Genomic DNA, 12460 nt, shown 5'->3' with positions numbered 1-12460 from the left:
GAAAAACATCACTCATGCGTCGTGTCTACCCAGTAGGGTTTAGCGAAATAATAAATTTTTCGATTGCGAAATTCTAATAGTGCGGAAAAGTTAAATAACATGATTAGATTGAACCATGTCTTATGCATTTTTTTAAAAGATTGCTATTAAGAGGAAGTATGCACTTTTGTAGCGCATTAAATTCTACTGCAAACTTTAAGTTGCTAAAAAGTGGCGTTAATTTTTGCCAATTTTTTATTTTTTTGGTGATATATATAAAATGCCGAAACTCCCACTTTGTTGTACTACAAAACTACATACTCAAACTTTTTCTAGAAAATCGTTTAAAAAAGTATAAAAACACATATTTTGAGAGATTTTCGAAACATGAACATTAGAATTTCGAAATCAAAAATTCTCTTTTTTTTTTCTTTTGTTCCACCCTACTACCCAGTAGCAAATACACATGGCTTACACTTTCATATTTCTTTTTGTTTTTGTTTTTTTTTTTTTTCTTAATTTTTATGCATCTCTCCCATGCCCATTCCTCGCAGAGTTTCTTCTATGTCGCGGTGACATTTTAATTGAAATCATCTTTGTCCTACACGTTTTTGCACACTTTTGCTGTTGCACCTCCCACTGCATTGGCCCATATCAAGTGGCATTGGTTGGCACTTGCCAAAATCCAATTAGTACGAAAGCCATTTGATTGCTGCAAGCAAAAAAAACGCATGGGTCAATTGTGTAAGCACCGCCTCTCACCCTTGCACACACACACACACACACACATACCCAAACTTTTTACAAATAGTTTTACACTTCGTCAAAGTTGAGCTTAAATGCTATTACAAATATTGTAGTGTAATTCCGGTGGAAACTTTTTTTGGATCGCACCAAGCAAAGAAAAAAAGAAAAACAAAACGAAAACAGAATAAAAATATCAAAACTCTGAAATTCGATTTACCAATTCGAAGGATTTTTAATTCTCAAGCTTGCACTTGCAAAACTTTTTTGTTGCTAAACTAATTTTTTATCGCTTCGTTTCTGTGCAATCGAACTTTAGAACTTTCTTTGAGCCTGCTTAGAGGTGTACGCATGTATGTATGTACACATGTTTGTAGGTAGTTTGAAGTGGCTTGCGTACTGAAAGCAATTAAAAGCAATTGCGTTAAGATAATCTTTTTGCCGCTTCTAATGAACCAGTTGCAATTTGCTTAAGTGCATAAGTGTCAAACTACAAGATTACTTCATTTCTAATTGCGTTTACTCAAACTGTGTGTGTAACTAATAAGCCATGTATGAGTGCATTTAAAATGAGAAAGTTAAAAAGTAGGTTTGTAAGAGAAAGCTTAACAACTAAATGAGTACATAAGTAAGCTTAGAAAGTGTATATGCGTTATGAGACAAAGTACATAGAAACTATTATATGAGCTCTTGAATTGTATATATATATATATATACTCGCTACATGGAGTAAAACTAAAGGTAACAGAAACCAATTAAAAATGTGTCATAAAATATAAAATTCACTGAAGAGAAGAAAACACGCATTAATACGCGAAATTTTGGCCTCTGGCTTGATTATGATTGACATGCAGCCTTCCTAGGCGTCGGTAGGCATACAAGTGCTGATGTTAGTATATTATTTAACTCCATGAATCCTTGAATCTGTATGGCGAATGATCTAGCAAGATATGACTCACTTGAGAAGAATAGTGGGAATGTGGGGTCTTCGTTGTCCACAGGTGAGCTGCTCCTGGACAGGTAGTGGTTTAGTCAGCTCATAGAGCTAACACCTGCATTGTGAGGTGCGCGATCCTACCATAAACGTTTCTATTCTCTTGTTCCTATTTTTCTCCTCTACCAATTTTAAAAGATATCACGGAACAGAATTTCAGCATATTGAATTAATATTATTAATCCAACTGCGCCCTCATAATCTAGCCTAACCTAACCACCTATGTACTTCGCTTTTCCGGTGAGTTCATAGCATCTCAGACCAAATTTTTTTTTAAATGACGCAGGGAAGGGTCTTCCTCAGAATCTGAATCTGAAAATGATGACTTACATATGTGATATATGTAAATATCAGGCCTTCTCTGTCAACGTATGCCCCCTACTAGCCAAAATTTTTCTAGAAAAAAAAACCTGTCAAGGTCTTAAAATTTTAATAATTAATTCAAATTAATTTAATTTAATTAAAACGATCATCGGATTCACTTCAAAATTTTTACTCGTGTGCTTTTTGGGTATTACTTTTGTTTTAATTTCAAAATGACGGACCCAATATGACGGATAATTTTTCAAAACTTACTCGAATCCTTCTGAAACTTGTTCACTCGAGGGTTTTTAGGGTCGCTAATTTTGAAAAGGAACACCGGATTGGTGATCAGCGACACCAAAAACACCGGAGTAACAATTTCAAAGTGAATCCAAAGAAATGTTTTTAATTAGCTGTCGTATTTGATCCGCCATTATGAATTTTGAAAAAAAGCCACTCGGCATTAAAAAGCATTTATTTTTACTAAAATTTTAAGACCTTGCCGAGTATTTTTACCTAAACCAATTTTGGCGTGAATGAGGGCTTCCGCTGACAAAGACTGTCTCATATGTACATATGTATGTATATGCATGAGACTCTATACAAAAAATAAATCGGTACTATTTTCCCATAGGAGTTAATTACTTTAAGACTTCTGCCAAAATAATCGAAAAAATACAGGCCTACAAAAGTTTCTTTTTTTGGTATAAGGAATGAAAAATATTTCTTGTGTGTTTTCTTGTGAACTGGATACAAAGCTTTAGTAGTAAATTTAAGAAGAATACCAGGCAATTGCTTGTAGTGCATTAATACCCAGGCTACTTTGTCTCAGTCTTGTCATATACAACATACAAGCGGTTATTATTTTGCTGTTATTTTTTTTTTAGTTCTCAAAATTATTTAATTTACATTTCATCATTCAACATTCAACAAACCCGCGCTTCTTTATTTGTACCTCGCCCGCACAATTTTCCCCAAATTGTTTTTGAGATCCACTTCATTCAGCATAACATTTTCATACACCCTTGTTTACATATACACGTATATGTATGTACAATATGTATATATTTTACCGCTTTTCCACACACACAGGTCACGCTTCACTCGAATATGCAGAAAGTGATTGAGCTATCACAAAGTGTTGTGGTCGAGAAGGCGCTTTTCGAAAAATTCGAGGAGATTCATCGCAGCACCAGCGTTTGTACGAATATATGCAGCACCAGGCAAGAGCACATGTCCACAATGGCGTCAACATCATCTATGAGTTCGTCGATTACCACAGCCACTGAATATGCCACAGAGGCGGCGACGACGACGACGGGTGGCTGCTGTGACGGCGCTGGAGGTGGTGCTGATGCTGGCGATGATAGCAACGGTGGCACTGGGCGCGCAACCAAAAGCATATCAATGTCGACATTCGAAACGAAACGCATACTCGCCACACTCAGTAATAGCAGCAGCAGTTGCAGCAGCACCAGCACGATTATTAAACAACAAAAGCAGCAGCAGCAGCAGCAAGAGGAGCAAGAACGACAGAGTGAAAATCACGAAAAATCGCAATCAGAAGACCTACAATCACCTGGCGTACCACAAATGCCGGAAACGGCTAAAAGTGATGGTGTTAGTGCAGCTGCTGGTAATGATGATGATAATGTTGGCGACAAAAATAACAATAACAGTACCAATAACAATGAAAATAACAGCGATAAAAGCAACAATAGTGTTGTGGCATTCGATGAGCTCAATTCAATGCATGCAACCAATGCGCCAACAGACATTCCAAACAACGCTGACAGCGTGCAGAAAGACCAAAGCGGGATGGCGGCAGAGCAAGCAGCAGCTAGTGGGCAGCAAGAGCAACAATTGCAAAGACCAGCAAGCAGCAAAAGCATATCAATACCGGTAGATGGCACTGCACACTGCACATCAGCCCCCCCAGAAGCTACCAGCAGCAGTGGCATCAGCATCAGCGCCACTGCCAACACTAACACAAACCCTACTAGTTACATTAGCAACGATGTTGAGTGTTCAGCTGCAGCCACAGCAACGGCAGCCACGGCCGCGGCCACTTCAGCTATAGTGCCAACAACGCCTTTATCCCCTACAACGCCATTCTTACCCGTTGAGTGTTCTCCCACGCATTCACCCGCTGCCAAAGAGGCGGATGAGGCTGTTGCAGCGCCTCTATCTCCAACAGCATTTGCAGATTCTGCAACAACGATGGACGGCGCATCAGCAGCTAAAAGTCAGGCATCGACTTGTTTGCCGAAGCAAATCAAAGTGCAGCCGGAAAAAGATTGCACAGTGCCCTACAACATCATCAACAACTACTTTTCGGTTGGTGTGGTAAGTGCGATTTTGTTTTTTTTTTCATTTGCGTATGTATGTACGTATTTAGGGCGTGTCTACCAGGTAAACATAATTGTAGGCTGAGGTGTCGAAAAGAAAGAAATTAGTACAATTTTACTCTGAACGATGTACTCCTTGTGTTTATGTACCAGTGGAATTGAACCAAAAACACACCTACAGTCTGCCTGAAAAAATCGGTAAGAAGAAAAGTTACGTGAATTAAAGAACCGTACGATGTTCTAAAATCAGGGACCGATTGTTGAAACTGTCAAGGAAAAATTCACCATGAAGGAAATGTTCTACAACTAAGTGATAGATACCAATTGATTTCTTTTATCACCGAGACTCAAATTTAAAAAAAAAATTTATTTGCAATTTTTAAGCAAAATTAAAAAAAAATAACAATTATTTTTGATTTTTATATTATAAATCGAAAATAACAATTATTTTTGATTTTTATATTATATGTCTTAGATAACAGTTATTGAAGACTTTTACTTAAAAAAGTCATCATTAAAAATCAGACAGTGGCTTTTACTTTTAAAAGTCATCAATATAAATCAGTCACCGACTTTTATTTTTAAATCATTCGTATAAAAGTCGTTAACATTTAAACAAAAATTTACTACGACTTATGCAAATGACTTTTATAAGTATGATCTAAAAAATGAAGGTCAGTGACTGATTTTTATTTGTGACTTTTATAAATAAGTCTTCGATAACTGTTATGTAAGACATATAATTTAAAAATCAAAAATAGCTATTATTTACAAAATTCGGAAATAACGGTTATTTAAGGAGTAATTAAATAAAAATCATAAAATAATTGTTAAAGAGCAATTTTTTTAATAAACTTTGTAAATGTTCCGGTTAAAAATTGAAGGATTTCAATACAGACAAATGCGTAGATGATAATCAAGCCTGATAATACAAGTTCAGGCACGTACTTTATAAGTATATCGATAATAATATCGAAAAACTAATTGATAAAAATTTGGTAATCATATCGATGTCCATGTTGACGAATATAGCTACGTCGATAAATATGCAGATCTTTTTTAACAGTTTACACCACGATAACGATATCAATGCATGTGTTTGTCATTTTTAAGAATTTATTAGGATTTACCGGCTAACCAATATTTGCTCCTCCAAAATTCTGGATGGCAAATTTTCGTGTCTGTAACTGCTCATATCTGAACAATCAGTTGTATGGGGGTTATATCTATGTTGTAATGATCTTATTTTAAAGATATAAATGTTTTTCGAGAGTAAATATATATATATCGATAAATATATCAATACAAATATCGATTATCATATCGTATCGATAAAAATGTCGATGAATATATCGATAAAAGTGTCGATAAGTATATCTGTAAATACATAAATCCATATCAAGATCGATAATATAACGAAAATTCCGAAATAGTCGCACATGTCACGAAATAGTCCCGGGAATCTCGCAGTATGCTGGAAAATCCCTTAAAAGTCCCGAGAATTCCGAAATAGTCTTGAAAATCTTGATTTAGTCCCGAGAATCGCTAAAATCCCGATATAGTTCCCAAATTGGCGCATGGTGAGCTTAGGTGCGGTGTGGTGAGAGCGGGTGTGATGAGTTAAGGTTTAGTGAAATTAGATGTGGTAGGATCAGTTGTGGTGACTCCAAGTGTGGTGTGGTGAGTTTGTGTGGGTTGAGTTATTTTAAGGTGAAGTAAGATGTTAATTTGTTAAACACCCAAGTATGTTCAATTGTATTTATAAAACCATAATAAACTTATTCTAAGTTGTCTTTTTATGTAATATTAAGTGATAGGAAAGCATTAATCAGACATGCCACAGAGTAACTGAAATCTTTCGGTTATTTTCATGATCTTCTATTAGGCTCACATTAGAGATGCTGTGAAGTTTTATGGTTGAGAAATACCACAGTAGCCTCAATATCATTTTCAAGAGCTTATTTTGACAAATTTGAAGTTTTTTAATATACATTCTGACACAATTTCCCCAACCAGGACAAGCATAAAGCATCATAGCGTTAAATATTGTTTTTAATATAATAATTTTATTATCTGTGCTTAGATCGGATTTTCGAATTATCAATGTGTAAACAATTTTTGTCGCAATATTTAAGTTATTGACTATATTTTTAACATGTATGTAAATTCTCTAAGACTTCATTTTACTCCGAATATTTACTAACAATTAACAAGCTAAGATTTTATTCCTGTATGAGTGTCTTTTCAGAAAACGATTCTCCATAACGGGTTGCCTTATAAATATTACACAGAGTAGATGTTTATAAAAATTTGGCTTAAAACTGAAAAATTAAAGTCGACTTTAAAATTTGTTCGCACAAACTGTTGACACATCGTTTTGTTCACCTCACTTGAAAGCACAAACTGTTTTCGAATTTAGTGACAGTATGTAAAATTGATTTATTGTTCTTATTTTCCAAAAGCCCCCAATTAGCTTTAATCAGTTCTCACTCTGTCTATATGTACAATGCATCGAATCATAACCTCATACATCACGCTTCTGTCGGGTTAAACAGGACATCTGCGCCTTAGCGTAAAATTTAGAAAAAAAAAAAACTTTCTACAACTGGTTGCGAACGACATTTTTCTCACACAGACAATTTGTTTAGTCATACTTAAATGAATGTTGAAAAATATATGTCTACGCTCTCAGCTACGTATAGGTTTCCGTGTGCGAATACATACATACGAGTAAGTACATATAACAATAATAAACACTTCTTTACTGTTTGTGTAGGCTACTCTTCTGACTGAGGGGTATTAGGCGAAGATAAACCGTAACGGCTTGTCCTTTTCCCATGATTTATATTCGTTGACACTATGCTATGAGACCTTACAACAACCAACAATTGGCGACCGACTAAAGGTCGAGCGTATTTATTTCTCAACAATTTACGGCAAAGCCACTAATCCGTCCGACTTTTAGTGCTTCTCCATTACTTGGTGTGGTATTTTTTTAACTTCTTTTTTTTATATTTTTCCCCCTCTTTGTGAAGCTTTTTATAAGCATTACTTCTGCTGCTTTCACTTAAGCGGATTTATTTGTTTCTGCCAACTTTTTCTATACAGCTGTGTTGTTATCCTTTACGCTTGAAATACATATTTGTAGCAAGAAAATTTATGATGTACCCTTTATGAACATTTATTAAGTACTTACTTGCATATGCATTGTATGTATGCATGTGTATGTGTTTAGGTTTGAGTGAAAATTTTTACTAGAAATTACGACTAATTATGTAGTTGGATTGTGGCTGCGAGTGCGACTGGTTAGATATAATAGACTGTCTACTGGAATTAATGTCCGAATCTATCGAAATAAAAATAGGGGCTGCTTTAAATTTTTCCAACAATGTTTTTTTAATTTCAAAAAAATATTTACTGAGCTTAAATCGGATATCAAAATTCCTACTGTTTATTCAAAATAACGTAAGCGGCATTTTTTTCAAAATTTTCTTTTTGATGCCGAAATATTCCTAGAGCATCTAGATGCATTGCTGCAACAAAAAGAAAATATTTTAATTAGAGAGTTGCCACCTGGTTGAAAAATGCAGTTTAAATAAATTGATAATATAAAGAAAATATTGCAATATGGCTATCGAGACAAAGAGGTTTAAGAAGGCTTACCTACGAAATAATTTTTTTGGGGAAGTTGCCACATGTTTAAAAATTTTAATTTAATTTTATTTAATTGATAAAAGATAAGTTAAATATTGCAATATGGGTATCAAACTGAAGAGGAAGGCTTACTGCCGAAAATATTTTTAAGGAGGGTGGCCACCTGGTGGAAAAGTGGATTTTAACTAAATTGATAAAATAAATGAAATATTGTAATACAGGTATCAAACAACACAAAAATGCTTTAAAGGCGCAGTAAAGCACGTCGGGTATAATCATCAGGGAACGAACTTTTAGGATCTAAAAACCTATAAATAAAAGGCAAAATAGCGAAAGGCAGGAAACTAGAACTAGAAATCGCAGAAAAGGCAAAATAGGGCACTAAAAATCGACAAAAACCGAAAAATAATCAAAAGTTACATTTATTCCAGAAATGTTTATGTATTTTACAAATAAAAAGAAAAACTATGAACTAGTTTCATTATATGAAAAATTTTGACTTTGAATCTTTTACTATTTGAACAACATTGAACCACAAGATGCATTTTAAAGTTTTCTGGCAGCATTTGCGTTCGATTTTTGCGAAGAAAAACCTTGAATGTATTAAACGTTCGCTCAACGTGAGTTGATACAAGTGGTGTCCCAATTTAAATATGGAACGGTTAAAACTTTCATATTATCAGGCCTTTTACAACTAAAGGCCAGTATGCAGCTTTCAAAAAAACGGACAAGAAAAAAATGGCATTATTTCATGTGTGTGTCGAAGGAATTTTGACAACTGATCCTGTTGCCTCACTCTTTCCTCAAGAAATACGAAATTTTTTTTATTGAAAACAAACCTCTGCAAGTTTGCTCTTCATCGACAGTAAGTTGATCAAAATATTGCCTTTTTTTCGAAAACATTTAAATAGGCAAGTTTCCGGACTGAGGGCCAACTCACTCCATTTATTTTCTATTAAAGAACACGCCCCTTTAAAACAGCTGGTTGTCGGTTCGAAAATTAGTCCCTTAATTAAACAAATTAGGTCCCACTATTTGAATATTCCAAGACAGGCTTGAACTTTATTTTCTCCAGTTACTTTATATATTTATTTTCTTCTCTAGATCTCTTCTCTGGATATTTTTGAAATGCTTCACGAATAGCTTGGCGGCTAGGATTTTTTTAGAATTGTAAAGCTTTTTTAACTTTCAAATGCAATAATTTCGGCCTTGAAATGGAATACTAGCGCGCTGCTAAATAGCATTAATCGCCCGGTTACTCAAGTTGTAACCCCTGACAAGGACTTGCGCTGCTCGATCCATGCGTAACACATCAACACCTTAAAGGAGACAAGCAGCAGAAAAATTCACTCCCAATTAAGGCATTTTATTTACCGGTAAAACCTCATACGTAACCCAAACAGTCAATATATATTTATACGGTAAAGTCGCACGAAATGTGGGCTGTTCCCAGAATTTTGGAAAAACTTTTTTTTTTTTCTATGCAAGTTAGGTTCACGTTAATGCTGTATACGTACTTACGTTATAACTTCCCATTTTATGCCATAATCGTTCCAAATATTCTTATTACAAATTAATTAATTTACTTCCCTGCATGCGTTTCACGCAAAACCGCTGTTGCCATAACATCGACGAGGACTATTAATTTTGTCTAGGTTACCATACGGCCCTGAGACTACTATACGCTTTGGCGTCACTTTTAATGCTACTGTTATTGTTATTATTATTGCATTTGCGCTCATTAGGCCATGCCGTACAACTTTTCTTATTACATAACTTACCTATCATTGCTTAAGTAGTAGACGTCATAAACTTGCGGAATTATGATTATTATTAATAAATACATAGAAACACTGTAATACCATACCAAGGTTACGTACGGCCGCATCGTCGCAACCGCAAACATGTTAATATATATGGCAAGTATTTACACAGAAATGTATGTAGGTAAACAATTTTAACGAGATGGCATCATTAAATGCTTTCATAATTTCATGGTTTTGTGGCATTTCTCTCTGCCTACAGGTAGGCAGGCAATACATTTGCATACATTTATGTATGTAAAGGCACAATTGCCTACTTTCGTGCGACACTTCAATGAGACAGCCTACGCTTTTTGTGCTTTGAGCTTTTGTTTAAGTGCCTAAATTGCGGCAACGTATTTCAGAGTTACACGTGTACTTTACCCGAGGCATTAGATTGCCGTAACACAATTACAAGTGAAAATTTTCAGGAATATTTTAAGGAAAATTAAGGCACAAATTGAATTTGTAAGTTTAAAATTATTTAAGGCAAATTAAGGTTTTTAAGAAATGAATCATATTCAATTCATTGGTCGCCAGCAGAACTTTCTCATTGACAGGAGCATCCGAACAATCCAAAATACATCCACCGATGCCCACTAGTACGTAGCTTCACCATGGCCAAGAGCTATCGGGGCGATTAGCCTGTACTTTAACGGCGTCACCAGTATAAAAAAAAAAAAATCTTTTCGGATTTTGCTCTGGCCAGCGATCGAACCTTGGTCCAACCAGATGGAATTTCGCTTCACTAACCACTCGGCTATGGCGGACGGCGCTTTTGGGCGTGTTTAATATTCCTGTTCACCGTTTTTCCTTGCAGCTCGTACTTTTTGACATTACCGAATATTGGTTTAAAGATCCATGTGTAAACTACCACCCACCTTTCATAGTCATTGCAACTATTGCTACTATTTTAATACTTCTTTTGAGCGCATAAATCATTTAATTTGGTTGGACAGGCTGCTTTAACATGCCAGGAAATCAGGTTAAGCGGCAGCAACTAAAGGTGGCATGCAAATTGTTATGGCCAGTGTCGAACATAGTGAATGTTGCTATTTTAAATAGTTGGTCAATTGTTTTCAACAAAAAGTAACAAAACCCAAACAAATTTTCAATGTCGGTTTTATTTACATTTTGTGACACACAGAACAACTTTTGTTTTAACGCTTTTTGCAAAATTGAAAAAGTTTCAACTTCTGCTATGCATTTTATTAAAACAGCGCATGCGTTTGCCAAATATTAGCTAACTTGACTGCGTGCACACATAAATAGAGGCTTAGTGGCGACTGTCACTAATAAAATGTGTTGTCAGACAAGCAAAAGTTTTTGGGCGAAATTGTGATACAAGCGTCCTTGCATAAACGCATAAAAATGCATATGCATACATATTAGGGTGGTTAATAAAAATAATATCAATTTTACTTGGGGCACCTCCTTGTTTTGTTTTACGCACAAAATAAAAACATCCACGAAAATATCAAAGTTTTAAACAAGCTTCAAAAAATGTAGTTTTTAAATCTGATAAATTTCGCATATTATTGAATAAGATTCAACAAAATTTTAGGGACCCCCCTAATAGACATTAGTGCCTCAGTTGGTGCATATAAATTTCAAACAAACAAGTTTTTCATAACAACGCTATTCCTTAAAGAGAAATCTCACCCAAGTCGATATTAAATTCCATTTAGTCACAGAGTGGATTTTGACAGCAAGAAATGACAGCAAGGAAGTGTGCACGCACACACACCTACATACATACATTGACAAATACATATGTACATGTTATTACAACTTCGCTATGCTTTCTTAATCCATTTCCCGTTGACAGCTTCGGTTGACATTCCAGCACTAAGTTTAATTTTAATTCCGCAATAATCCTAAAACTGCACACAAACAGACATATGTAAGAGTATATATTTAGGCGAGTACTTAAGCTGCTTACCACCCATGGCTGACGCACATAAACTCATATAAAATAGCTATTAAAGTTGAGCGCTACAAAAACGAAAACGAGAGCAATGCTTCAATGAGCGCGCGCATTTTCTGCATAAATTCACATATTCCTAGGAGGTACGCGCACACACACACACACATACACACATACGCATACTACCCCAACCAAACAAACATTCACGCGTTAGACGAAGCAGCAGCAGCAGCAGCTTTTTTTCTCATTCGCATAACAGTAAAAGAAAAACACGCACACCACTCCCAAAGCGATGTAGCATAGTTTTAGGCGCTTACGCATGTATGTATGTATGTATGTGTGCATGTGCACCAATCGTGATGTGATGGCATCGTTGCCATCCTCCATTAAGTGCCCGAGATTACAATCAACACATTTCGCGGCAAATAGGAATTTATGTGACCAAATGTGCGCGGCCAGACCAAAATGTAAATGGCCAGCGAAATCACTGATTCACATACACCAAAGAGGTAATGCGTTCGTGCATATCTTTATATGTATGTATGTATGTATGTGTTTGTGTGTGAACGTCGTCAAAAAGGCAGCTACTACAAAATGAGCAATCTCATTTGCGCTGGTGTGTGCATACAAATGCGTCTAAATGCTTTTCTGCTTGTTTGGGGAATGTTTGTATGTACACATGTATGTAGATGTGAATGAATGTTGTCTA

General features: G+C 35.5%; 1 protein-coding gene across 1 annotated transcript in view; it reads left to right on the top strand.

Moving 5' to 3' along the window:
• Nucleotides 1-12460, top strand: part of Dgk (diacyl glycerol kinase 1) — a 178269-nt gene that overhangs the window by 148729 nt on the left and 17080 nt on the right. The window contains exon 17 of the mRNA XM_017608996.1: nt 3113-4366. Coding sequence (XP_017464485.1) covers nt 3113-4366 — 1254 coding nt within the window. The remainder of the gene's footprint in view (nt 1-3112; nt 4367-12460) is intronic.

This window comes from Rhagoletis zephyria, unplaced genomic scaffold (assembly GCF_001687245.7).
Source record: "Rhagoletis zephyria isolate East Lansing unplaced genomic scaffold, Rhagoletis_zephyria_1.1 Rzeph_scaffold_00180, whole genome shotgun sequence".
Classification (NCBI taxonomy): domain Eukaryota; kingdom Metazoa; phylum Arthropoda; class Insecta; order Diptera; family Tephritidae; genus Rhagoletis; species Rhagoletis zephyria.
This window is presented reverse-complemented; position numbering and strand designations above follow the sequence as displayed.